This window comes from Rhinolophus sinicus, chromosome 3, assembly GCF_057876585.1.
Source record: "Rhinolophus sinicus isolate RSI-liver-muscle chromosome 3, RSI-T2T, whole genome shotgun sequence".
NCBI classification, from domain to species: Eukaryota; Metazoa; Chordata; class Mammalia; order Chiroptera; family Rhinolophidae; genus Rhinolophus; species Rhinolophus sinicus.
Window position 1 is genome coordinate 733222 of NC_142503.1, and position 27115 is coordinate 760336.

Sequence of the window (27115 nt, forward strand, 5' to 3'; positions counted from 1 at the left end):
CTGGAGCTCGTCCCGGTGCTGGCAGCAGGAAATGGGCGGTGGTCGCCGGCGGGGCGCTAGGCCCCTCGGGACTAGGTCTGCTTGACCCAGGGCTGTAGTTTTTCTTTGGCTTTTTAGATTTCTTTTGTCCCGACCATAAACAAAAAACTCCACATCAATTTCCTGTTCGTCAGGACCTGGTCAGTCTGCCAACGGGAGGGGAAAACGTGGAGCCACAGGTGCCCTGCCTGGCACCATCTGCACGCTCCTCACACTTGTCGTGGTCCCTTCATGCCATGGGGTGGAAGGTGAGAGTGGACACGTCGGGGACCTGCCTGCAACCTGGCAGCCCCAGAAAGAACCAGGAGCCCCTGGCTACCCACCACGCAGCAGAGACCCTCCCCAGGCCCAGGGGGACAGCTGTGATAGCGGCTGGTCATGTGAACAAGACAGTTCAGAGGAGTCACCCTAATGAGATTCCACCCAAATGCAGATGCTGTGGGTTGTTCAACTTTGCATTGCTGAGAGGGGAAACTTCCAGGTCTGGGGAGGCTCGTGGAGGAGACATCTGAGTTTGGCAAACACTGCACAGCTGCACAAATGTTAACCTTTCACAGTTAGTGAAAGGTGAGAAACGTGGTCAGGAAATTGCTTCTATTCGTGGCCGTGGCATTTAAACAGGCCTCCGCTTTCCCTCCCTTGACAGACAGATGATGAGTCAGGCTCATGGCGCTCTGCTCTGTGGGGTCTGCCTGCCTGGTAACCCTGGGGAGGGGGCTCTGCTGTTCCAGAAGCCCACAGAGTGAGAGCACGTCCTCACTTCTGCCGCTAGAGGATTTGGGCTGCTTCAGGATATTTGTTCTTTTTGAAGTTGCTCTGGTTCACCCGGAGAAACCAGCTTGAAAACATCATCAAAAAAAGAATAAAATAAACTGAGACAGAAACTGACAGGCGTGTGGTTAGTACCACGTGCATGTGAGAAAAACCCCCAGTTGGATGGAACTTGCTCCCATCCAGAGTGCCCTTCCGTATTGCAGGGTCTGCGGGTTTGTCTCTGAGAAGTGAGGGACGGCCTTAAGTCCTTGCATCACATGACGTGAAAAAAGCTGCATTGTTGTTTAAGATCAAATACAACCACCAAGCCCCTTGGAAGTCTTCCGCAAGGCACTGTATGGGCTTCACACACCCTGAAGTTTCTAAACAGCGGATTCTGTGCCAGGAGCCAAAGCACGGTGGGGGCCTGTGTGGGGACAGGCTGCAGTGAGGTGCTCTGGTACTGTGTATGCCCACCACGTGGCACGCATTCTGCCCAGTGCGTGCTCCACCCACAGGGCTCAAGTCTCAGATCTGCAGCTGGATGAGGCCTGAAGACGCCAGATCGCAGAATCAGGGCTCAGAGGGTCTGGATGGCAGCCAAACGAGCACAGTGCCAGGTCTCTGAGCGGTGACCACAAGCAGTGTAAACACCAGACCTGGTCAACAGCACCCTTTGCCTGCAGAAGGGCAGGGCCGCGTGAGCCCAGACCCAGTGAGGGCGTGAGGACCAGACGCTGGGAGAGCCACACTCAACACCGCCTCCTCCGAGCTCTTGTCACATCTCGTCCCCACCCTGACCTGCTGCCTCCCTCTCACAGGGACCACAGGCTGATGCAGGGCACCTCCCCACCTCAGAGCCCACCATATTCTGCCATCCGCGAAGTCCCTTGTGCTGGGGAGGTCACGCTGGCAGGCTGTAGGACTAGGATGTGGCATCTGGGGAGTGTTATGTAGCCCAGGACGCCCAGCGTGGCAGGGAGAACGGGCTCTGCCTCCTGTCCTCTCCGGCACCCATGCTTAGTCTCCCATAACTCAGGCAACAGTAAACCAGAGCCAGGACGCTGGCCCTGGTACAGTGTGTGGCCAATTTGCTGTCATTTGATCACCTGTGCAGACTGTGTGTCCTCGCCTGCATTCGACGATGTCACTAGTTCTTACTGTAGCCCCTCTGATGGGGTGAAATCCAGATGAACTGTCACATGGTCCTGAGGCCTGACAACCTGGGGACTGGTGGGGGGGCCCAGGAGGGACCCAGATGGCACTCCAGGCACAAGGCAGGTTCCAGCTCAAAGAATGTTGGCGATCTAGAAAGACAGACAGTGTCCTTGGAACTAGATTGGGAGTGAAGAGGGGACAGTGGGAGACAGGTTTAGAAAGTGTTTTCTGGAGAGGCAAAGTGGTGGAGGAACCAGGGGACCTGCTGGAAGGGGGACAGAGCAGAGGACAGCAGTGTGGCCACACAGCCAGGGTCCTGGGTCGGGGTGCGGGCTGCACTACAGGACCTCTGCACCCCTCTGTCCTGTCTCCCAGGTTCCCTGAATCCAAGAACCGATTGTGCCAGCTGCTGTTGTTACCCCAACCTGGGGCTCACAGCAACCCCCATCTCATCTTCAGTCGGGGGTCTGGGCAGATCTCTGTGAGCACAATAAAACAGTAATAAAACAGTGGTTGCTGTGCCTGTTTCCTCGTGATTTGTCACGCAGAAGAGGTTACTGGAACATTTAATTCTTAGTGGTAAAGGTAAGTAACATGACTAATGGTCTTCCTTTATCGAGCGCTTTCCAATTCCCATATCATTTCGGGCACATCAGCTCATATCACCGTGCAGCCCTTGGAAGCAGGTGGACAACAGTCAGCGTCCTTTCCTACAGGTTCAGAGATGCAGACTTCCTGAAAATCCCTGACAACTTGGGGCAGAGCCGGAACACAAACCCAGGGTCTCCATGTCCACGGCCAGTGTTCCCTCAGTGCAGGCTAGCATCAGGGATATGGCCCAGCGAGGACAGGGTGGGACTTCAGGGGACATGGCCCCACCGGTTCACGAGGTTCTTTGGGAGCTCGGACGCCTTGGCTGTGCCCCGCTTGGCAGCTCCCGGGAAAACTATCCTGTTTTCCCACTTTCTTAGCCAGAGGAGACCTTTGACCTCCTGGCCTTGGCCGCTTAGCCGCGTTAATCCTTCCTGACCCACTTCCATCTCCTTGTGTACTTTCTCTTGCACCTTAAACCCCCTTAAGAAAACCAATAAAAAGTGCTCAGGGCTCAGAACCGCCGACTGCTGGTGTTGACTCCTGCACCTTGGCAAACAGTCAGTTCCCGCTGTACACCTTTGGGTTTCCGCACTCTTGAAAGGCATTTGATGGAATTTAAGAAAGCAGTAAGACAAAATTAGCCGCTGGGATGCTGGAAGGCAGAATTTACTTACAGATTTAAGCCCTTAAATAGCTCCCTTTGTGGACTCCATGTCCAGGCCCAGCCACGTGCTGGTTCCTGGCAAGCCAAGTACAGGACCCGGTGCCTCTGACAGGCCCTCTCCTTGGTCTCAGAGAAATGCAGGACTCGGCAAACCAGTGACCCGGGGTGACCTGCATCTGCAAGATGAGGGCAGAGGGAAGAGGTCATGACCACAAAGCCAGAGTTTCCAGGTTATTCTTGAGAAGTGGTCTCGTAAAAGGAGGAACTGAACTCTGACTTCCGCACACATACACTCAGTCATTGCTCAAGACTGAAGCCACCGCACTGGGAAGTGTCCTTGGTTTCTCTTTCTGGCACGTGCCATATTTAGCCACCATCATCTCTTCCATTATCGCAACAGGCTTCTAAATCCTTCCATTCCTGCTAGCCATTCTCCAGGGAGCATCTAGAAGGATCTTTGAAAAGCACAGATAAGAGCATGTCACTCCCGCTAATACCCGCTAAGGCCTCTCACTGATCCCAGAATCAAGTGCAGACGTGTGACTCGCTCTCAGAGATGTACGGGCCTGATCTCTCCCGCCGCCACCTTGCGTGCATTTTAAGCCAGGACCCTTGAGACAGCTACAGTCGTTCTATGTCCATGCAGCCCCAGGCAGATACAACATGAGTGATTGTTCTGAAGGAATCTCAAAACACACAAGAAAGCAAAGTACAAGTGAGAGTGGGCAGAAACCAACAAAAGAGAGAGCAGATATCCAAATTTTGCAGCTGTCAAAGACATTCATAGTAGAGAGCAAATTTGTTTTCTAAATTTAAAAACACAAGCAGGTGTGGGGGGCGAGGTGTAAGGTACAAATAAAGAGCTTGACTGTTAAAGTTGCCAGGGAGATTTAAAGAGTCAAACAGTGTCTAGAGTTGTATATGTGCGTCAGTGAATGCAAATTCAGGAAGACAAACTAAGCACCAAAGCAGAGAAAACCCACAATGTGGGAAATGACCTATCTGAAACAAGCAGAGACAAGGAGATTGAAACATGAGGGGGCTAAGAGGTAAGAACAACATCGCAGAGAGAGAGAGTAGGAAAAGTGTGGAAGAGGCACCGTTCGAGAGAAAATGGCTGACATTTTTCTGCTGTTGATGGAAGACATGAATACACCATTAAGATAAATACACACTCAAAGACTAGATAGAAGGGACGAGGCAGATGTCAAAAAGAACAGCTTAAATTCAGGCAGGAGAAGACAGATCACCTACCACAGTGACAGTGACTCTAGAAAAACACCTGTAGGCAGCCATCTGTCTGCGAGTGGTCCCCGGAAAAACATCTCTCAAGAATGAGGGTGACATAATGACATTTATCTGAATAAATCTTGAAGGGTTTACCAGGAGTCGAACTTCTAAAGGACGGACTTCCTGAAGGAAGGTCTGTGGCCCAAGAAAAAAAGGTGAGTGAGGAAACAGATGGACATATGTAAAATAAAAGGAAGATTTGATTTTGGTGAGGCTCAGAAAAAGAAAGAAAGCTGAAATACTGACAACTGGTGTGTTTAACCAGTTTTTACTGTAATTTACTGTAATTATTGATAAGGGTGGGGTTAAATCTATTATACTGCTATTGGTTTTCTCCAGAGGGTGCCAAAAAAATGTATACACATTTAAAACGAAGAAAAAGCATATTAAAATTGTAATACTCAATATGTACCGATAACAAAAGATGAATACAAGTCACGTTTGACTTCTGCAATTACAAGAGGTGCTCAGAGTGGTTCCCATCAGTGTAATTTTAATACAGTTTTTTCTTTTTTCAAAATGTGTATATATATATATTTTTGGCACCCTCTGTGTTTGTCCCATATTGTTTCTCTTTTCATATTTTTCTGCCTTCTTTTGCACTGAGTATTTTTTATAATTTGATTTTATCTCTTAGTGGCTTAATAGCTGTAACTTTTATTTCAGTGATTGCCATCGGGTTTATAGCATGTGTTGTTAACCGATCTCAGTCTGCCTTTGGGGGACATCACATCTTCACGTTTATTAGTAGGGGGACCTTCCAGCAGGTACTGCCATGGCACCTGCCTGCATCGGTGCTATTGCCACGGCACATTTCACTTCTGCGCATGTCATGCACCCCAAGAAACATTGTTGCTATTTTAGCTTTAAGGGGCCCATTATCTCTCAAAGTAATAAGACAATCTCTGCATTTACCCACCTATGTTCCCTATTCTGGGATGCCTCGTCCCTTCGTGGGGCAGCCTGCCATGTGGTCCGTCATGGCTGCTAGAAGGACTCAGCTCCTATCAGGCAGATCTGCTGTGATGAATTCTTCCAGTTTTTATGTGTCTGTGAAAGTCCTGAATTTTAAAATATATTTTGAGACATATTTCACTGGGTAAAGAATTCTGAGTCAGCAGACTTTTTTCTCTGAGTGGTTGAGAGCTGTCTTCTAGCTCGCGTTGCTTCCCCCGGAAATCTCCTGCGTCATTTCCTTTGTTCTTTGCATGTCACGCATGCTTTGCCTTGGGCTGCTTTAAGGATTTTCTCTTTGTTACTGGTTTTCAGCCATTTGTTTATGATGTACCTTTTTTTCCTTACTGTTTCCTGTAGTTGGTTTTGGGTAAACTTCTTGACTCTGTTGTTTTGTGGGTTTTTTCTTTTTTAATGAAATTTGACACGTTTTCAGACATTATGTCTCCCCTCCCTGCCTGTGCTCTCCCTTGGGTGTCCATTCACACGTCAGCCACAGCCCCCGGGAGTCTCCCTCAGCTCACCATGCTCTGTTCTCTTTTGATGTTTCTCAGTAGTTTTTGTTTCTTTTCACATCGTAGGTATTGCTGTCTTAAAATTCATTCATCTTTTCTTCTGCAATGTCTCATCTTTCACTGATCACACCCAATGTATTTTTCATCTCAGACGTAATTTCTATCTGCAACACCGCCATCAGTAACCAGCTGGACACCAGGGGACCCTTGCTGGTCTCCAAACTTCTCCGTGTGCAGCTCCCGCCTCCCAGCACCACCTCCTCACCTCAGGGAGACCAGCACGTTCAAAAAAGAAAGGCAGAAACTAATGAGCTCATGAAACCATCTCCAAAAGTAGGATAGATAGGCCCAATAATGTAAAAAGAAAGAAATCAATTTCTCAGAAATTGATGAGAAAAAACAAAATATAAAGAATCAACAACGCTAACCCTTTACTCTTTGAAGAGACCAATGCTAGTAGAACTGACAAAATCAGATTGGTCAGGAAAAAAGAAGACACAAATAGCTATGTGAGGAGTTGTTATGGCTGAATGGCATCTCCCAAGTCATATGCTGAAGCCGTGACCCCTAGGAGCCGTGAAGGTGACCTGATTTGGAACTGGGATCTTTGCATGTGCTCCCATAAAGGTCAGGACATTAGGATGGGCCCTAATCCAGTACAACCGTGTCCCTACAAGAATGGGAAATTGGAGACAGACCCATAGACAGGGAGAGCGCCGGTGAAGATGAAGACAGCCACCCACAAGCCAAGGAGGGGACACAGGACAGGCGCCCCCTCGGGCCTGCCAGAGGGACCACCCTGCCCACACCTTGACTTTTGACCTCTTGCCTCCAGGACTGGGGGACAATAACAGTCTGTTGTTTGAGCCAGGTTTTCTAGAAGGATCCTGACCAGGTCACAGGTTCACCCACCAGTGCCACGCTCTCACCCACACTTGGTACTGCCAACTTTTTGATTCACTTCGTGTTACCTGGTCTGTGGTCCCTTGTTGTATGGCCACAGGAAACTGCAGGGGTCAGAGCAGACATGGCTACAGACATAAGAAACAAGAAGATAGTATGAACAAGTTCATGCCAGCAAATGTGCAAATTCAGACCAAATGGAGAAACTGCTTGAGCAAAGGCATGACACTGCACGAGGAAACACCACCAGCAGAGCACGGCCACCACCATTCCAAAGCTCGGTCGGGAGTCAAGACCCTGCAAAGGAGCCTGAGGTCTGGAGGGTCCCACCCGCTGCCTCACAGCCTTGCTGGGAGCGACTTCCAAGGACAGAGGAGGAGGTGCTCCCCGCCTCACACCACGTGGGTAAGGCAGCCGTGGTGACAACGCCAAGAACGGCGTTAGAGACGATGGTTATGGAGAAATAGGAAAAAGTAGGCACTTCACCGTAAGAGGGGTGTCGAGCGCTGAGGACACGAAAGGTGTTTGGCACGTTCGTCATCAGCAACACAAGCCAGGACCTGCAGCAGATGCCAGCACGCCACGCGCACACGCAGGGAGGTGCCAGACGGCAGTGCCCAGGCTGGGGGCATGACGCAGCTGGGACTCGGGCTGCACTGGCAGGCACGAGCTCTGCTAAACCTGTCACACTGTGTGTCCCCAAAAAAATGACTGTGGTGTCCCCCACAAGACACACACACAGACGCTCAGAGTGACTCCTCCAAAAAGCCACAGTGGACGAAACCCTGATGGCGTCTGACTGATAAACTGCGGTTCCTTCGTGCAGGGGGCTAGTGCACGGGAACCAGGCATCCCGTGCCCGTGTGCCACTGGACGAAGGCCAGGCAAGCATTTGGCTGAGGAAGCTCTCCGCGAGCGTCCAGTGCAGGGTTCTGTGTGGGTGCAGGTCAGGCTGACCAACGTGTGCGGTCTGGTGACCATCTCCTCTGTGACACAGACATGCGGACTAGGGCCCGATCGCCGGGTCAGGAGCTACCGTGTGGCTCCGGTCTTGGGCGCTTTCAGGTTTCCACCTTTACCCAATCATCTCTCATAGTCGGCAACTTAACAGCTTCCAAGGGTTCTGGGACATTTTACGAATGACACACACCTGGAAGTCCTACCTAATAATTGTCACGTAAGGCATGGCCTGGCTGCTATGAGGACCAAGGAAGCACGAGAGAAAACTGGTCACCACAGCGCTGCACTCCTCAGAACGACACTTCGAGGTGTTTGAGAGGGAAACCGAGTCAGGACGCGGACCGTGTCCAGGCAGTGCCCAAGGGAGGGCGCTCGCAGTCGATTCCCCCTTAAAACCCTGCCACTCACAGGGACATTAGCCCCAAGGGGAGAGTCGTGTGTGGGGAAAAAGGGTCAGTCCTGAAGCTGGAAGGGACTTGGAGGTCTCCTATTATACTCCTTTTATTTAATCTCCTGTTTATCTTTAAAAAATGGAGGCAGGCACTCAAGTAACCTTATGTGAATAATTTATTAACACATAAGACTATGGCTTTTTATAAGGAACACCCTGTAACTTACTATTGATTAAAACATTCCTTTTAAAAGAATGTGACTTCCACATTCACAAGACAAGACTGGTCCACGTGCAATGGCATTTGCAACCTGAAAAAGAATGTCACTGGAGGGCCACTGGAAGCCAGGCTGGGACTGCAGAAACAGAAGCCGGCAGACTAGGGTGTTCCGCCCCCGGGTGCCCGCCCTTAGGATTCCCAAAGGGCCATTTGGAAAGCCCGTGTTCCCACACTGCTGCCCGCTTATCAGGTCCACCTGCATGCAGCCTGTCAGCTACGAGCAGCAGGTGTCACGGAAACACGTGTCCTCCTGACATGTTTTATAAGGACACTGCAAGTGAGAGCAGCAGAGATCTGCAGAGAACTTTCTAAGTCTGCCAAGCCTTGGGCTTCGAACGCAAGGAAGGAAGGTCTGTGTGATGTCAGCCCGTGGCGCCGTTGGAACTGGCACCAGGGCAAGCAGAGCCCCCGGGCCGAGCCAGGTGGTCTGTTCATGAAGCATGTTGGAGCCGTGTCCACATAGCTGATGCGTCCTCATGCAGAAGCCGGTGCCTCCCCCAAAAGCAAAACACGTATGTGAAGCTACTGGGCGCAGCCCACTGGGTCGTCCTGAGCGTCATGGTTTCCGGGCAGGTGACAAGCCTCAGAGACTGCCCACAGGGCCCTGGACTCGCCTCAGCATTCTGATGATAAAAGGGTGATTTGAAACCAGGGTCTTCTTTCAGGTCATTGAGTGAGGCTCACGCGCCGTAACTGCAAGTTGCTCCTTCCTGACGGGCTCCTGGACAGCGAGCGTGGATGAGTGGGGGACACGTGCTCGCAAGACGCCAGGTGACGCTGCCCACATGGCTCTACCTTCTAGCCAGGAGGGGCCCATTCCGTGGACTTCTGGGGTGGCCAAAGCACCAAGATGACCCTTGACGGTGAGATGACTGATCTCCAAGCCCACGGTCGTCGGGCCGAGATGCTACTGTCGGTGTCACCAACAGCCAGCCACCCGCTGCGTGCACGCACCCACGCGCTGAGAGCCGATCCTCGGGAGTGATTTCACCGATTCGACTACACCTTGTCCCCAAACCTGGTCTCTCTGCCCACCTGGGCTGCCTGCATTAGCCTACGGTGTTCCTCCAATAGCAGCACGGTCAGCTGGGCAGCCACGGCTGCACAATGAGTGCCTCTAACACCAGACACAATGTGCAAGAACGCCACTGACTCCAAGGCCGGGGAGGGTGCTTCACGTCGTCCTTTCTGCAAACACGAGCCCATGTCATGTGCTCGTTTCCGGGCGGGGTAAGCAGAAGTATCTGAAACACGTCCCGTATTGTACCAGGCCAAGAAAATGTTATAGCCAGAGAAATTTATTTTAAAATACAAACGTACGTACATTAAGCTTTAAAACAGTCAAGTGTTAAACAAAGAGAAAAGCAATTGATCCCGAATCCCACAGCACGGATTAGAGGCACCTGCCACTCACGCAGGAGCCCCTCCCTGCCTCCAAGTCTGCGGGCGACCGTGCAGCCCACCGACCCTGGGCCGTCCTGGGCTGAGTGGGAAGTCTGCACATGGGGGCGTTGTGACTGCTGCCAGCTCCTCAAACCCCATCAGGGACTCAGGAGATGGAGAAACGCCCAGAGGTTTTGGCAATGCAGAAGTAATGCCCAGGCCAGTCACCAGAAGCGTCCCACACGTGCAGTCAGCTGAACGCCTGAGCTGCACTGTGTGGCTGGGAGCGGCCCGGCCGGGGCTCAGTCCGCATGGGGTTTCCGCTGGGGCCGCTCCTCATAGGACTCCCCGAATTCGTTCACTCTGCTCCTGTCCACAGGGTAGAGCCTGCAACAACACCATGTGTGTCCTCCAGCCCCAACAACTAAGAATCGAACCGTCAAGGTTACGGCAGGAGAGTGCTGTGGGGTTTGCCTCCTGCTGGTGGCTCGAGGCCGATCAGAGCAGAGGGGCCACACCCGCCCCCAGGGAAGGCCTGCCCGGGGCCCTGAGCCCGGCTCCTGGGGGAGCACAGCACAGACTGGGCTGGGTGACCCCTTTGTGCCTGTGGAGAGAAGGGCTTGCAGAGGCTGGTGCAGCCACTCAGCACTCTCTGAATAACATCTTCCGTGGCCTCCCACCGGCAACGGGAACGCACGAGGGCCACCGCGAGTCCTGTCCTCCCCCCAGGACGACAGCTGTGGTGTCAGCGGGACTCACCATCGCTGGTACAGGTAGACAAGGAACACGACGTCATCCCTGAAGCAGGCCAGGCGGTGAGAGGTGGGCATGGTGATGATGAAGGCAAAGACGTCATCGATGAAGGTGTTAAAGGCCTGCGGGCCAGCGAGTATGGTCAGGCAGCAGCCATCAGGGTCCGGCAGAGGCCCAGCTGACTGCCCAGCCCTGTCTGCTCCAGAACCCAAATCAGCCAATCACTTCACAGCGCACTCACCCAAGTGCAAGTGACTCTTGGAATGACAGTAAGAGCAGAAAAGGAGGTAGAGGACTCTGGACTGGTGACATGCCAGGACCCAAAGGACAAGGGAAGACGGGACCCACCCTATGCCCCTGCATTCCCATAGCGCCCCCTGTAGGCGAAACACTGACCTTGTAGGTGAAGGCCTTCCAGGGCAGGTGTGCCACTGACTTCATCTGGGAACAAGGACAGATGGTGCGGGTCAGGGGTCAAGGGTCAGGAGCCACCACACAAGCACACAGGGACACCTCTTACCTTGTAGTTGACGAAGAGCTGAGGCAGCATGAAGAGGAAGCCAAAGGCATACACTCCTGGGGAGACAGACACGGCTGTAGAGCACACGCTCCCTCCAACACCCAGGGCCCCAGGGCTGCAGCCAGGTTTGGGAACCAGCCCTAGTGAGCGAGGCAGTCCGAAAGCCCCTCCTGCCTACCCGCAGACCCCCAGTGCCTGTGGAGGCACGGCCACGCCGCGCCCCGTGCTCTCAGGGGTCAGGTGTGGAGATGGTGTTGGTCATGGCTGGCATCACACTGGGGCATGGAGGAAGCTGCTCAGGGCTCACAGCAAACTGGGCAGCCTGGGGCCCAGCCGTGTATAGAGCCGGGCCTGACAAGCTGACCTCACATCACGGGCAGAAAGGGACCTGCCGTAAATGCTGTTACCAGAACAGGGAATCACGGGACTCACCATTGACGAAGCTGTTGATTAACCAAGAATACCAACTGGAAAGAAGAGAGAGCTGTCACCGTGGGAGGCCCGACGTCCCCCACCAGCCACTGTCTGTTACGTGACAACCATGCCTCTTTCCTTTGCAAGGTGAGGAGTCTGCAAACTGGGGGTCTGCTCTGACAGCCATCCTTCAGAGCTGCCAGTCAGACAACCAAGCCCTGGCTGCAGTCCTGCCCTGCACAGCCCCTGGGGCCGTGCCCCTGTTCTCCCCCAGGCCCCCGCAGCGCCCAGGGCACGCCCCCACGCTCCCCCAGCCCACACGCAGCAGCCACACGGCCGCTACTGCATGTTCCCTGGTCAAACTGATTGGCTGTCACCTGGACGCCGTGCTGTGGGTGCTAGCCTCCCTACGTGGCCACGGCTCAGGACAAAGGGGCAGGGCAGGCCTTGCCCCCCCCCCACAGCGGTGTCTCCAATTCCGGGGCTGCTTTTACGTCGCTCCCAAACCCACGGGACCGATGAAGACCCCAGCTCTCTGCCGAGCACATGGAAGCTGAGCGGGCTATCCAGGTGAGTGTGGCCCCGTACCTCTTATACTTGACATTCAGCAACGAGTAGACGGCGCCTCCAATGCACAGAGGGTACAGTACATACGACAGGTACTTCATGGCCTGCAGACAACAGCATTCCCCGTTAGAGCCCCCCTCAAACCTTGACTCACAGGCAGGGCAAGAGACCTCTGCACACGGCAGTTGTGGGACTGGTGGACACTCCAGGCTGCATCTGTCACACCCAGTGTGAGCGCACAGCACCCAGGGCGCAGCTGAGGGGACCATGACGTCAACAACAGCACACCAATGCCGGCTCACCCCAACCAACCAGCCTACGACAGACCCATGAAGAAACAGGATGGAAAGAAATCTGGAGAAACTCCCGGGAACGTGTGAACTGCCGCCCAAGTCCCTGCAGTCGTCCCTGTATTTACTGGGATTTGAACTTCACTGTAACCCCAGTAAAAATCAGACTGCAAGTGGGTACCCGTTAAGCCAATAAATAAAGCCTCCCCGCCTGGGGAAGACTGCATGACCACACAAAAGCCGCAGCTCCCACAGTAGCTGACACACGACAGGGTTAGCCTGCAGCTACCACGGGCCTGAGGACAAGCCCACTTATGAAGATAAACGTTCCCCAGCTGTGTGGCGCCACCTGCAGGGACCAGGAAACAGGGAGAAGTCTCGTGCCCCTCCTCTCCCAGGCGGAATCTACTCGGGACTGTGGCCACCCCTCCAGGGAGACAGCCCCCGCGGTGCAGGTCCCAGCACGGCCATGTCTCCTGGGCGCTCAGCTGTCTGTGTGCCGGGCACGCATGCTCTGCAGGCCCCTGCTGCTCACCTGAGTGTCGTACTCCTCTGTTCTCCTCTCAGATTCACTGTAGGCACCAAACTGTTGTAAAATGCAACACAGTCATGTCAAGTGACTGACGGGAGGCGGGCAAGTGAGCACGAGCCCGCCCTCCACCCGGAAGGACTGGGGGCAGGCAGCCTGCGTCCACTCTGGCCGTGACACTGAAGCCGCGTGCCCGGGCATAGTGCGAGGCCTGCTCTGCACGGAAACAGACGCTGCTCTCTGATCAGTGACGGTGGGTACCTAGGCACCTTTAGGGACTACGGGCTGTATCCCACCTGCCGAGTATCCTGTCCCCGACCTGTCTAGGACCTGCATAACGGGACTTCCCCTCAGCTGAAGTCCCCACAGAGGGCAGAGCGAGCTTCAAGCCCGTAACCCACTGGCTGGCTGGGCAGCCGCTGGAACCACCTGCGGGAGCCCTCAGACCGGCGTCCTCCCGGAGCTACAGGCACTACTCGATCTGCACTTGGGGTCCCCGTGCAAGCCCAGAATGAGCCGTGATCACAGAACCGACGCTGCGTCCGCCGCGGGAGCCGTTCTGGTTATCGGAGGGCAGCGATGCCACTGCGTGACAGTCACCTGCTCCACACCTCAGCAGTGCAGCCAGGAAGTGCCGTGGCACACAAGCTGTGGCACGTGAGAGGATGGGAAGCAGACAGTATCGGACAAGAGGGAACAAGGTGACGACGTCCAGAGCACAGAGCAGCCTCGCTCACCTGCAACGCCGGCCTCAGGCCCCTCCACACAACGCTCATCTTCAGAGCCTTTTTCACTTTCCACAGCTGGGAAGAAACAAACCGACACTGAGGATCCCGACAGCACAAGGCCAGAAGTCAGCACTCAGACCCTGATGGCCCAGCCCCAGCTGCCCACGGGTCCCCTGCTGCTCTTCACGGACCACCGGCCACCCAGCAGGGTCCCCCACACGGCCACCACCCCTCCTCTCAGCGCCAGCAAACTGGCCCTCAGCCTGGCCGTCCTCCTCTGGGCTGAGTTCTCTCCCCTGCTCGTCTGCTCGGCGGGCCCACCCCACCCAGCCTGCCTCCAGTTCACCCAGCAGAGGGCCCAGCCGTTTCCGGTCTCTCCAGGGCCCATGCCCAGCTGCTGCCCCATGGAGTAGGCCAGGCACAGCCACCTTTAAAAGTGGTGTCCACACTGTGGTTATGGGAGTCCCCAGCCACGGCCCTCCTGCATGGGCGTGGAGAGCACAACCCTACCTGACAGCCGCGTGAGCTGGGTGGCAGGCGGGGACATGGAGGCCACCGCCTCCCTCCACTCTCCCAACCCCACCTTTGTTGTCGAGGCTCGGCCCAAGCCTGCCTGCCCCCCAGGGCTACCCTTCTAAGCCCCACACAGCCAGGGCCGTCACAGGGCCACACCGCACACTGGCGAGCTGCTGGGGACTGCAGACAATGTGTCAGAACACGCCGTGAGGGTGTGATGAGCTGGCACGCTCCAACAGGAACCGCAGGGTCACCCGACGTCACCTTCCAGGCTCCCGCTCTGGCCAAGGACCCACAGCAGCTGCCTGTGGAGGTGGCCGCATGTCCCGACACACAGTCACATGAGTTCTGACTGCGCTGAGCGCCTGGGCCCAATGCTGGCCACATGCACTGGCCACAGCTCACCTCGATGGCGGCTCCGATGCCCGCGGGGACCAGCACCAACAGGCTCGTCTGCTCGTCCAGCAGGAACAGGAAGATGACCACCGTGCTGAAGCAGCGCCAGAGCACTGCGGACAGAGGGCGTGCTGAGGGGGCGCCCAGCACACGCGCACACATGCACTCACATGCACACTCACGCACGCACACACGTGCACTCACATGCACACTCACGCATGCACACACATGCACACTCACGCACGCACACACGTGCACGCACATGCACACTCACGCACACACGTGCACTCACATGCACACACACGCACATGTGCACTCACATGCACTCACGCATGCGTGCACTCACGCATGCACACACATGCACACTCACGCACGCACACACACGCACGCAGTCACATGCACACACACACACACACATGCACACACATGCACACTCACGCACGCAGACCTGCAATTTCCTGCCACTTTGTACACTAACTGCACAGTGGGCCACATGCGGCTGGAGAACACAGTGTGAAATGGTTCTGAAAGGCTCCAGAACCAAACACAAAGTAACCCCAACAATGTGTGTGTGTAAGTCACCCTTTAACACACAAACACACAGAAAATGTGCTGAGGAAACAGGCTCCTGAGCAGAATTACAACTTGCTTTCCTGTTCTCCTAGGTCACACCCTCCTGCTTTGTACCAGGTCCCTGATAAACGCATCAAGCTTCCTCTCTTGAAGTCCTACTTATTAAATGCTGCCACCCACTGGAAACGTCCTGCAGAGGAAGTGCGTCTGGGCAGAAGCGGCAGAGCCAGCTCCCACGTGGGACTCACGGGGCAAAGATGCCCAGCTACCTTCCGTGGGCAGACTCAAGGACCCACAAACCCTGCTCATGGCCACTGCCATCTATTGCCCCCTCCTTCCGCCCATGAAAAGGCGGGGGGGGGTAGACGGGGGTGGGTAGGCGGGGGGGCAGGGGAGGGAAGTACTCTGAGGAAACCAGACACAGGTGACATGGGGAGAGGGACCCAGGCACCCCAGACCACCCAGTTGGGGGTGTCACTGCCATGGGAGGAAAGACCTGCCTCTCGTCTCGGGCGCTCGCCTGGCCAACACACCGGGTGCTGGGGACCAGCCTCCCTGTCCTCACCAACACGGGCCCCAGCTGTGCATCCCTGTCCTCCTCGGTGACAGCTCCCTCCCAGTTATCACCACACGTGACCTAGAGGCCTCTCCTGAATGGGACCAGGGAGCGGGGCCTGCAACAAGCGTTTGTCACAGAGTCATAACTTTAGGTTTCAAAGTGGACCTTATAATCCGTCTATATAGACGACAGAACATACTCTGGGAATGGGTCAGACATTCTGGTGGCGTCTACCTGCTTTGGTGGACATTCCAATCATGCTCTTCTTTTTTTTCCAGAAGCTGATGTCATTTTTAAATGCCAGGAAATCAAAGAGAAGCTGAAAAGGAGAGGGGACGGCAACGCCATCTGTTAACCGTGAGTCTGCAGGTGTGCACAAGGCACAGTGAGGTGGCCCCACGTGTTTCAGCACCACGCCGTGGTCACCGTGGGCCAGGCCAACGCCTACAACCAGCCTGCAATGGCGGGCTGCCCGCAGGTGCACCTGCCGTTCCCCTCCGGTCACAGCAAGGGCTCATTCTGAGATACGACCTTTTGATAAATGTGCTGCTTCCCAGAGGTTTTGGAAAGTTTTAGCTGAACCGGCTGCTGAGGCCCAGGCACTCAGAGCCCCCACCCCCCCCGCCTATGCCGTCGCACCCTCCCACCCTGACCGAGTCTGGCACGGCCAACCCGTGGTGACGGCGTCCCCCCGCCAGCCTGCAGACCCGTATAACCACTGGGGTTGACAGTGAAACACTCATGTTACTGTCATCCCTTCATCTCGGTGATTTCGGATTTCTTTCCCAGCCAAGTCCCAAGTCTTAAGGTGGCCAGTTCCCGAGGTTCAGACACCCTCTTTTGAGCTGGCAGAAAGGTCCTGGCATGGCGGCCTGCAGATCCTCAGGTCTGCTGGCCACCAAGGGGCTGCCGCACAGGACACGGCCACACCACTCCCCCAGCAAAGGACGGCTGGTGCCCTGGGAGCCATCCACACCTGCCAGTGTCATCACCAAGGACTCAGTGACCCACTCACGTGAAATGCTGCGACAAAGAAGGTCAACGCTAAGAAATATAAGTTGGTATCAACAAAGATTCCTTTCACCTCATCAGCGTCTTTCTCTGAAAACCCTGAAAGAAATACAACGCAAAATAGACTGTGTCAACCTCACTTCACTTCACAGACATTCCTGAGGGTTGTGCGCGGTGAGAGGTCCCCTGCCCCAAACTGTGGCGTTGCGGACATGATGTCCCGAGAAAAGCAGGCTCTCAGGGAACAGCGAGGGCTCTGCAGAGACAGGGAAACTGGATACTGGTGACCCTTAGGGTTACGTAAGGGAACCCTCAGCACGGGGTTACAGTGCCTCCGAGGGCGGGGACGACAGGGGCCCAGGCCCAGGACGGCCGGCGCGGCGGCCTCACCGAGCTGCTGCAGGGAGAGCACGGCGTCCTGCATGTGGATCCAGAAACGCAGCCGCCCCAGCGAGATCCGGTCGTAGCAGACGGTCAGGGGCAGCTCGGTGCTGGAGCGGTTTATGACCTGACGGAAGGGCACCAGTCAGAGCCTGCCCTGCCGGGAGCACCGCCGCCGGCCAGCATCCTTCCACCTTGGTGGGACCACAGCGCACCTGTCCCCAAGCTCCAGAACTGACACTCCTACGTCTGTGTTATGGCCACACCCTGGCTAAACACCCCTCTTCCTCAGGGAATCCTGAGGGTCCATGGTCCTTCCTGGCTCCCCCATGTGCCAGGACTAGCGACGTGCATGACGCCGAGCCAAGGGCAGGAGACGGAGTAGGAGACCCGTGCAGCCACCTGCACCCACGGGCCTAATGCCCCAGACTGCAGGGCAGGGGCAGTCACTCCACCGAGGGCTGGCCGGAAGCTCCAGGAGGCAGCAGCACTCAGGCTGGGCTCATGAGGACGCACAGAATTGGGGTGGAGGCTGCCTCAGCAAGGAAAGCACGGTCGGTCCCGCGGTCTGGCAGCAGACATGTCGGCAGGGGCCAGGCCCCAGGAGGGAGGCCTCTGCCAGCACACGGGGCAGTGACACCCCCACCCCGAGGGTGCTGGGCACACCCACAGGGTCACGTTCCACACTCGCCACGACCCCTCAGTGAGCACAGCTGGTATCATAGGCCTGGCCACCAGATGTGCCAGGATCAACGGGACACCAGGCCCAGGCGTCGGGCCACCCCACACAGCACAGTGACCTCAGAACTTGCGGCAGCAAGCCAAGCCCGCGCCAGGAGGTGCCACTGCCTCGGCTCCGGGGGTGGGCAGCACCCGTCACCCCAGCGGGCTTGGCTGTTCTCCAAAGAGGGCACTCCTGCAAAGCAGCCCCAAGTGAGACACAGTGCTGTGGCAGGAGGTGAGCTGGGCAAAGCTGGCTGCCTGTCATGTGCTGTTCTGAGACTATCAGCACTCTCCTGTGTCAGGCCTTTCCTCAGCCGCGTGGCAACCAGGAGCATGTGGGCACTGCAGATGCTGCCCACAGCCGCCAGCGACCCAGCCAGACTTGTCTGCTCGCCGCTTCCCGAGCCCCTTTCCAGGGGCGACCACGGCAGCTGCCAGGGCCACCCAGTACTGTCGTGTGCAGCTCAGATGAGCCTGGTGTGACCGAGGGCTGCGCACACAGCACAGCACACTCCAGAAAAGGCTGAGGAGGAACAACTGCCCGCCCCAGCCTGCAGGCCAGGTGCTGTGGCACCCAGCGAACTGCAGGACACTGCGTGTTAGGGACGCCTCGCCCCGGGGAACAGTGGAGCGGGGACAGTCATTTCTGAGTGCCTCCACCAGCAGGAGGCGGCAGAACTGGGCAGGGGCCCGAAAGGCCCAGCCTGGTTAGGGGCTGGGTTCCCTGCTGCTACAGCGCACCAAGGGCTCCCTACGCTCTCCTGGCCTCAGCTTCCTCGGCAGTGAGATGGAGCGACTGTCCATTCAGAGCTGCTGGGCGTGTGGCCGGGCTCCTCAGAAAGTCACCAGTGAGCAGTAGTGCTCTGGAACAGTGAGTTATCCGGCTTCGTGCAGACGTGACCTCAGCGGGGCAGCTGTATGACCCTGGGTAGGCCTGGATAAGCATGGAGCACAGGGACACGCCTCCCAACACCTGGGGGGCACTCAGCACGGCGCCTGGCATGCTCAGTTAATCCCAACCACTGCTGTCATTGTTCTTCACCAAAAGCCGGCCTCACTTCTTTCCCCGTGTCCAGCCTGGGGGAGCAGGCGTGTGGCTTCTGCAACATAACACGGGCCCATAGCTGCTGTCCAACTGTCCACGTGCACACCTCGACCCCGGCCCTTGGGACCGGCGGTAACACACAGGGCCAGCTGCTCAGAACACTTCCTGAATTGCCTGCATGTTCGCAGCAGGAACCTCGTTCACTGACCATTTCAGCTGACAAGCGCCTGCCCAGAAGCCCATGCGTCCCCGGTCCGAACACTTACTGAAGCACCTCGCAAGCCCTCCACCGGCCTCGCCAGGGGACCCGCACCACAATGGAGGAAGCACCCCAGGCAAAAGCTGTCACCGCAAGATTGAGGGCCAGCGCTCACCATGAGGTCCTTCACCCGGTTGCTGAGCTGGTCGATGAACAGAATAGGGAGGTAATGCACCGTCTTCCCCAGCTGGACCCTGGGGAGAAGCAGTTCAAAGTCACGGCGAGCCCTCTCACCTTGGAACTGACCACAGCCGAGATGCCGCATCCCTGAGAATCCCAGCCCACACCTCAGCTGCTCCTGGTCATAGCCGTCCCAGCCAGAGAGAGCACCCAGCGGACACCAGGGGGACGGGGGACATAAACGGTAACCTGGCCACACAGCGGATCATCATCGGGGTGTAAAAAAGAGTGAGTGGGGCCCAGCGAGATGGTGACAGCAGAAGTACAAACCCATCTGCTACTCATGCCTGGGAGGGGTGGGGAGCCAGGGGACAGAAGTGGGGGCTTTGCACCTAATGCTGCTGTCACTGAGCTATGTGCATGTATCACGAAGCAAAACCACGATTTAAACTTACAAAAGGAAAGGCCCTCCTAACCCCACCACAGGGGCCACCGACAAGGGAAGAACAACTGTGGTCATGGCCACTCCTCGGGGTCCGTGAGGACCTGCTAACAGGTCCTAAGCTCACAGCAGGCTCCCCGAGGCCTGCAGATGCGTGAAGTCTAAGCCGGTCAGTCAATGTTAATAGTTACGCTGACCCAGTGACAGCAAGCGGCAGGCACACCCGGTGGAAAGCTAAGTCCACGCACCAGTCACGATTAGACCGGCCATGGCCCCCTAGTGGACGCAGTCAGGATGCAGCCAGGACAAAAGCAGAGGGACACGCTCTCCTCAATGCTCCTGATTTCTCTCCAAGGGAAGGCTCGAAGGCTCGGCCAAGGGCCAAGGGCAGGGGGGCTCCCTTCGGTTTCATTCATGTCACCACTTGGTCAGCAAGAACTCCCAGAGAGCAGGGACAGGCCTGGTGGTGCCCCGGGCCTCTGAGCTCAGGGATGGCTCAGAGAGGCAGGGGTTTGGTGGGTCACGATCCCGGGGGGGGGGGGGGGGGGGTGTGCTCCCTCTACCCTCACACCACTGGGGTCGCCCCCTGCTGTCAGCGCAGCAGGCAAGGGGGCCGTGCTCAAAGCAGGCGAGTAAGCGTGCCCTGCTCACTCCCACCCGCCCGGGACACACACATCTTCATGTAGCGATGGACGTCGGCGGGCAGGGAGGACCCGTCGAAGACGAAGTTGTCCACCATCACGTTCAGTGTCAGTCTTGGTCTCCAGTGGGAGACGGGCTCCTCCAGGGCGCTCGTCGGCTGCTTCTCGGCTTCGATCTGCTGCTAAATGGAAGGAATGACCATCAGGAAAAGGGGCCAGTGCTGCGTGGGGAACGGGACTGGGATGGACGGTGTGAGGCAGCGGCGTGGGGCAGCCCAACGCTGCCAGCCCCCGACTCCTTCTCTCCCCAGAAGCCACGTTGGTCCTGGATCTCTCACTGGCTGAGGTTTGGGATGCAGCCTAACACAGCCGCTTCTCAGGACCCTGAGGGCAGTGTGGGAGACGCCGGGGGGTACAAGCTGAGCACCCTGCACGTGCAGTGGGCCTGACAAGGAGATCGCTTCTAAGCTGGGGATGTCAGACAGGCTGGAAGGAGCCATGCCAATGAGTAGACATCCATCTTCACTAAATTCAGAAAGAAGCTTATTGACGAGAAAACCTTTGGTAGATCTAATTGGTAAATTCTAGGAAAAACTGTCGTTTCATTTATCTCCCACCTAAAGACAGTTTGTAACAATTTATATTAAAAATGGGCTCCAAAATACAAGCAATAGCTAACATCTGGGATTTGTATGTTCCAAAGACCCTCCACACGCACTGCCTCGACTCTCCAGGAAGGCTCTATGAGGCAGGGCCATACTGTCCCCATGGAGAGGGAGATGGGCGCTCTCCCCAAGCACACAGCAGGGAATGCACACTGGAGGTTGGAGCAGGCTGGCAGGGTTTCTGGCCCCAAACCACGGACAGCCCTGGCCCCGGCAGGAACAAGTCCCACAGACGCTTCCTGAAAGCTGCCACGCTCCTAGTTCGTAACTACGTCACATTCAACACTCGTGTGAACACCAGAACTCCTCCATCTGGGGCTTTGTGAATGGTCACTTATGTGATCCCCAGTGTTTCCTGGTATGTAGTTTTCTACGGACATACGAAACATGACGTGTACGTGGCCTCTTAATCACTTTGAATTACATTCTTAGAATAAACATCCAAGAGCTGTCGTCCTGCACGCAGCAGTGTGAGTCTCTCAACTCTAAGTGATGACTGCAGCTGAGCTCCAAGAAGGGGCGGACTCCCTGCTCCCCACACTCCCAGGGGGCTGAGCGGGCCCACGGCCTGTGAAGGAGCTCGGGTGAAGAACGTCAGTGGATTACTGCAAATGCACGTCACTAATTGGACGTATAGTTTATCCGTAACCCATGGGAAATGCTTCAGCTGAAGACAGTGTGAGCCAGTAACATCACAGTGCCTTACTTTCCCGTCCTGCACACATGTGTGACTTCCAGGGACAGAGGGCCTGTTCGTTTGCCTGGTGCCGCAATGGAGATGCTCACCTGAGCAGCAGACTCCCCAGTGAGCAGGTTGACCTCTTCTGGTTTGGGGACCATGTAGGTGGTCAGAGGGCTGACCAGGTGCACCTGCTTCCCATCATGCCACGGCAGAATGCCAGCATGATGGAGGAAGATATAGGCGTACAGTGTCCCGTTGTTTCTTGTTTTCTTTGGTACAGAAACGTTAACTGTCCTAAAACAAGACAAATTACAATTTTAAACATGTACATTTACATTCCACGTACATACACACAGCAGACACCATGCAAATGTCTTTACAAATTACACTGTTTCAAACCAACTAATTTTAGCTTGGAGTACTAAAAACGAAACCCACTTGTCTGTGACTGTCCTGAGAGGCCTAGGGGCAGAGGTTTACAGATGTGTTCTAGAAGCATGGGTGGCAATGCCTGAAAGCTGAAAAGACTGCCTGTTCTGCCTCCATTTCCCAGCACTCAGAAGCCAGTCACTAGCTGAGGTCACAGGCAGACAGTGGCCAGCCCCAAGTGTGCGCATGCCCACCCTCCACCCTGCCTCAGCAACTGTCCCTGGGGCAGGCCAGCCAGAGGATGTTCCTGTCACACAGCGTCACATGTCCCATCACTCTATCTGATCCCTCCCAGACGACGTGGAGGGAAAAGGTAGACTCCTACAAGTACACCAATTTTTAAGTGCACTTGTTGACACTAGATACTACAGCCACAGTTAAACATGACACTCCTTCCACTAGGAAGAGACGAGTCATTTGCTGTCTCTGTTCTCCAGGTCCTCCCCACTGTGACACCCTCTCCTTCGGAAACTCCCCACGGCTGCTGTGACACCACAGCCATTCGATGCTGGTCTCAGCTGCTTCCTAAATGACAGACTCATCTGCTACTTTCAAGTAAAACAAGAGTTTGACTGCTTACATGACACATAGGTCTCCCCTTAAAACGTTCACCATTCACAAGACAGCTGGCACGATAGCTTCTTAAGGTAACCTTGCTCTGCACACAATGCTAACTTTTAAATGACACTTGATGACATGAACCCAATCATTGGTACGTTGTCCCATAACCATACCTTTCGAATTTGGACTCCACGTCAAAGTCTTCCACGTTCAAGACGAGATCCACGTTGTTCTCGGCACCGAGGTTGGACCGGGTGGTGGTGTACACGCTCAGCTGGAAAGGATGGCAAGAAAGTCAGCTTGGCAGGGCCCCGGCCAGAGGGCACACACAGCAAACAGCTGCACCGAGGGCGGCCTGATGCTGCAGGTGGGAAGGTTTCACGTTAACTCCCGAAGGGGCTCTGACCTGGGGAGGAACGAGCGTTTCTGATGCGACTGCTGCGAAGGTGCAACACAACCACCTGCTACACAGCGGGAGGCTGACGGGACCACAGGGCGAGGGACTGGGACTCCGGCGCCTGCGGGGCCGCCATGCGGGCAGGTCCTCAGGATGTGCCGGGGGTCGGAGACCGGCTAGCAGCCCCAGCCCGGCCGGCCCGGCGCACTGAGCGGGACCCACGCCGCCGCCCAGCCCGGGCTCCCCCGCAGAAGCGAGGCCGCCCCGCCCCGCCCCGCCGGCGCCCCGAGCAGCGCCCCGCGCGGCCGCGCACCTGCAGCTTCGGCCTCCGCGCCAGGTAGGGCTGGATGCAGTTGGCGTCGCCGGCGCACGGGCGCGTGTAGACGATGCCGTACATGACCCAGCAGGTGTGCGCCACGTACACCACGAACACGCCCACCACCAGGCTGGTGAAGGAGCTGCGGCCGCTCCACATGGCGCCGCCGCCCCCGGCCCGGAGCAGCGCCCGCTCGCCCGGTTCGCCGCCCGCTCGGCGCCCTTGCCGGACACTCCGGCCGCCGCTGCTCACACACGAGCAGCCGCGCGCCGCCGCCGCCGCCGCCGGGTAACTAACGCGTCGCCCGCCGCCAGCCGCCGGGCGCCCGGCATGCTCCTGCCGCCGACCTGTCGCCGCGGGATTCGCCGGCCCGCCCGCCGCTTCCGGGTCCTCCGCTGTTCGCCGGAAGTGGACGCGCCGCGGGGCCACCTGGGAAACGTAGTCTCGCCGCCGCCGCGCGCACGTACGCACGCACGTTTGCGTCCAGGGCGCGGCGGCAGTGACGTCATCGGCCGGCGCCGTCCTCCCGGCGGGCCTCGCGGGTCCAGTCGCTCTGGCTTCCGCCAGTCAGGGTGGGGCTGGGACGCGAGGTTGTCGGGCGCGGCCTCGGCGCGGGCCGGTCCCCCAGGAGCCCCTGCGGAGGACGCGGGGCCCGAGTGGCGGGACCCACACATGGGTGACATGTCTACGTGTGAGGCCCTGGATGGAGGCGACGCAGAGACTCTGTTCTTTCAGCCCCAAGTCTGCAGTGACATCAGAGTAAACATGAACCATTGAATAGTCACAAAAACGAAACACGCGATTCACGTTGGTTTTGTCAGACGGGACGAGGGCCTCAGGGTCCGGGGGTTTCACTGTCCGTGCAGGAAGCGTCCAAGCTGTAGGGGACTTTTCCGAGTTGATTGAGACAAACTGGCCGCGGCTGCGGAGACGCCCGCGAGAACGCGGTTTGCGGGTTTCGTTTCCATGCGACAGAAGAAGAGGAGGAGACAGAAGGGGGTGTCACATGGGTCCCGTCGGGAGACGAAGGGCTTTGGAGAAAGCAGGGGGGTCTCGGATTGGGGGGAAAAGGAACAGACACTCACAAAGGTGGGTGCAGCGCGGTCACATTGAAGCGCATAGAGATGGTCGGGGGGCCCGACACCACGAGGGGCTCCGCGGTCGCGGGCTCTGCCGCAGCGGGTGGTGCCCCGAGGCGTCTGGAAAAAGGGGCGACTGGCTGCAAGGGTGTGTGGTCTCAGACGCAGACGGACAGGCTGCCTGAGCTGCAGGCAGGACGCGTCTGCTCACAGTGACCGCTGTCATTTAGGAATCGGTGCGTTCAGACCGTCCTGTGTAGTGACATAGTGACACGTGGTCTCGGGTTTGCATGGCCTGCCACCCCCCCCCAGCTTGCCAGGTTAGTAGTGACCCCACATAGACCATCCTGTGTAGTGACACGTGGTCTCGGGTTTGCATGGCCTGCCCCCCCCCTCAGCTTGCCAGGTTAGTAGTGACCCCACATAGACCGTCCTGTGTAGTGACACGTGGTCTCGGGTTTGCATGGCCTGCCACCCCCCCCCAGCTTGCCAGGTTAGTAGTGACCCCACATAGACCATCCTGTGTAGTGACACGTGGTCTCGGGTTTGCATGGCCTGCCCCCCCCCTCAGCTTGCCAGGTTAGTAGTGACCCCACATAGACCGTCCTGTGTAGTGACACGTGGTCTCGGGTTTGCATGGCCTGCCCCCCCCCCCCCCAGCTTGCCAGGTTAGTAGTGACCCCACATAGACCATCCTGTGTAGTGACACGTGGTCTCGGGTTTGCATGGCCTGCCCCCCCCCCCCCCCAGCTTGCCAGGTTAGTAGTGACCCCACATAGACCATCCTGTGTAGTGACACGTGGTCTCGGGTTTGCATGGCCTGCCCCCCCCCCCTCAGCTTGCCAGGTTAGTAGTGACCCCACATAGACCATCCTGTGTAGTGACACGTGGTCTCGGGTTTGCATGGCCTGCCCCCCCCCCTCAGCTTGCCAGGTTAGTAGTGACCCCACATAGGCCATCCTGTGTAGTGACATGTGGTCTCGGGTTTGCATGGCCTGCCACCCCCCCCCACCCCCAGCTTGCCAGGTTAGTAGTGACCCCACATAGGCCATCCTGTGTAGTGACACGTGGGCTCGGGTTTGCATGGCCTGCCACCCCCCCCCCAAGCTTGCCAGGTTAGTAGTGACCCCACATAGACCATCCTGTGTAGTGACACGTGGGCTCGGGTTTGCATGGCCTGCCACCCCCCCCCCCCAGCTTGCCAGGTTAGTAGTGACCCCACATAGACCATCCTGTGTAGTGACGTGTGGTCTCGGGTTTGCATGGCCTGCCCCCCCCCCCTCAGCTTGCCAGGTTAGTAGTGACCCCACTTGTCCACATTACTATACACTAGTCTGTAAATGCTGAAATGTAGCACAGTATTTCTGCAGATGGATGAGCTTGACAAGACCTCAATCAGGTAAGTGTAGCCAACTGCAAAGAAGAAAACATGTAATCAAGCAAATAGAGTATATAAGCAATGGCTGTGCCTCCTGGGGGAAGACAGAGCTTTCGATGTGAATCCCCATCTCCTTTACTTGCTGAAAGGAAATACAACTATCTCAAAACAAGCACCTCTGGTTCTTCAAGAGAGCACCCCAAAGGGGGGAACCCCTTGAGTTGGGTAACAGTTTGTTGTTTTTCCAGTATGAACTCCATGGCCGGGGTGGGGGTGGGGGAAGCACTTTCGAAGAAAATACAAAATCACTGGAATGAAACGACTAGGGCCGCTCTCAGCACCGTGAAAGGAGCTGGTGCAGGTGAGGGGCCTCCAAACTCTTGCACCTTCACTGTCTTCCGGTGAAGCCCCCTCTCCCCAGCCCACAACAGTGGCAGAGGTTGGCAGGGGCCCAGGAAGGAGGGAAATGTGTTCCCATTTTCCAGTGCTTGGTGGTACTAGACAGACGAAAGCCCAGGGATGGGCACGAGCTCTCCTTTTCCATCAAAGAGCCCGTGGGCCACACCGTGGGATGACAGTCTCTTGTCTCTCTTGGTCTCTGCCTTGTGCTCTGAACCTGGCTGAGTAGGCGGGACCTCCATGCTGGGCACGACCCTCACAAAAGGGCAACCTGTACTTGGTTGTCAGGTTCTCCTTCATCTGCTATTTTTTAAAATTAATCAGATCAAAATAATCCTTATGCCAAAGAGGCACATTTTGGGGTGGCATATTCTGCTGCCCTTCCCTTGGGGAGCTACACAGAAATCAATGACATTGGACACTATGTATTTTTTTATTTGTTTCAGGTGTACAAAACAATGTAATAGTTAAACATTTATCATTTATATCCCTCACACAATGACAACCCCCCTCCCCCATCTGCTACCCCTCTGACATCACATACAGCCGTTACATTGACACTGGACACTATCTCACACCACACAGAAACTAAAGCTTCGCTATGCGTTCATCACCGAAGGACAGCCTCATTTCTTTACGTTTCAGCCTTATGAATACACCTGTTGTGCAATTTGCATGCTTGTTTTTATTTGGATGTAGTTTTCCAAAGCAGTTGTGTAAGTGATATGGGAGAGCTCCCTCACTACAAAAGTTTTCAGCCTCCCTCACTATTGAAGTTGTGTCTCCTCCCTAGTTTCTTAGCTCCTTAGCCCCGGGCTTTGATTACTCTTCTAATCAGTGTCTGAACCCTAGACTAAA

The 27115-nt window shown here is 56.4% G+C and overlaps 1 protein-coding gene across 2 annotated transcripts; it reads right to left on the reverse strand.

The window, feature by feature from the left end:
- Positions 1-9781: 9781 nt before the first annotated feature.
- CLPTM1L (CLPTM1 like) lies at positions 9782-23774 on the reverse strand. 2 transcript variants are annotated; one of them, XM_074329124.2, is made up of 17 exons: positions 23399-23774; positions 22862-22962; positions 21803-21992; positions 20385-20530; positions 19264-19342; positions 17131-17248; positions 16745-16839; positions 15964-16048; positions 14607-14710; positions 13695-13760; positions 12964-13014; positions 12160-12242; positions 11590-11624; positions 11158-11213; positions 11034-11078; positions 10644-10759; positions 9782-10271 (listed from the first exon to the last, which is right to left on the reverse strand). In XM_074329124.2, exons 1-17 carry the CDS (start codon positions 23558-23560, stop codon positions 10187-10189), a joined length of 1617 nt encoding a protein of 538 aa, XP_074185225.2. In that variant the 5' UTR covers positions 23561-23774; the 3' UTR covers positions 9782-10186. The 2 variants fall into 2 exon arrangements, with proteins under 2 accessions (XP_074185225.2, XP_074185226.2); XM_074329125.2 differs by having other exon boundaries at positions 20385-20533; positions 23399-23767.
- Between the last annotated feature and the right edge of the window lie 3341 nt (positions 23775-27115).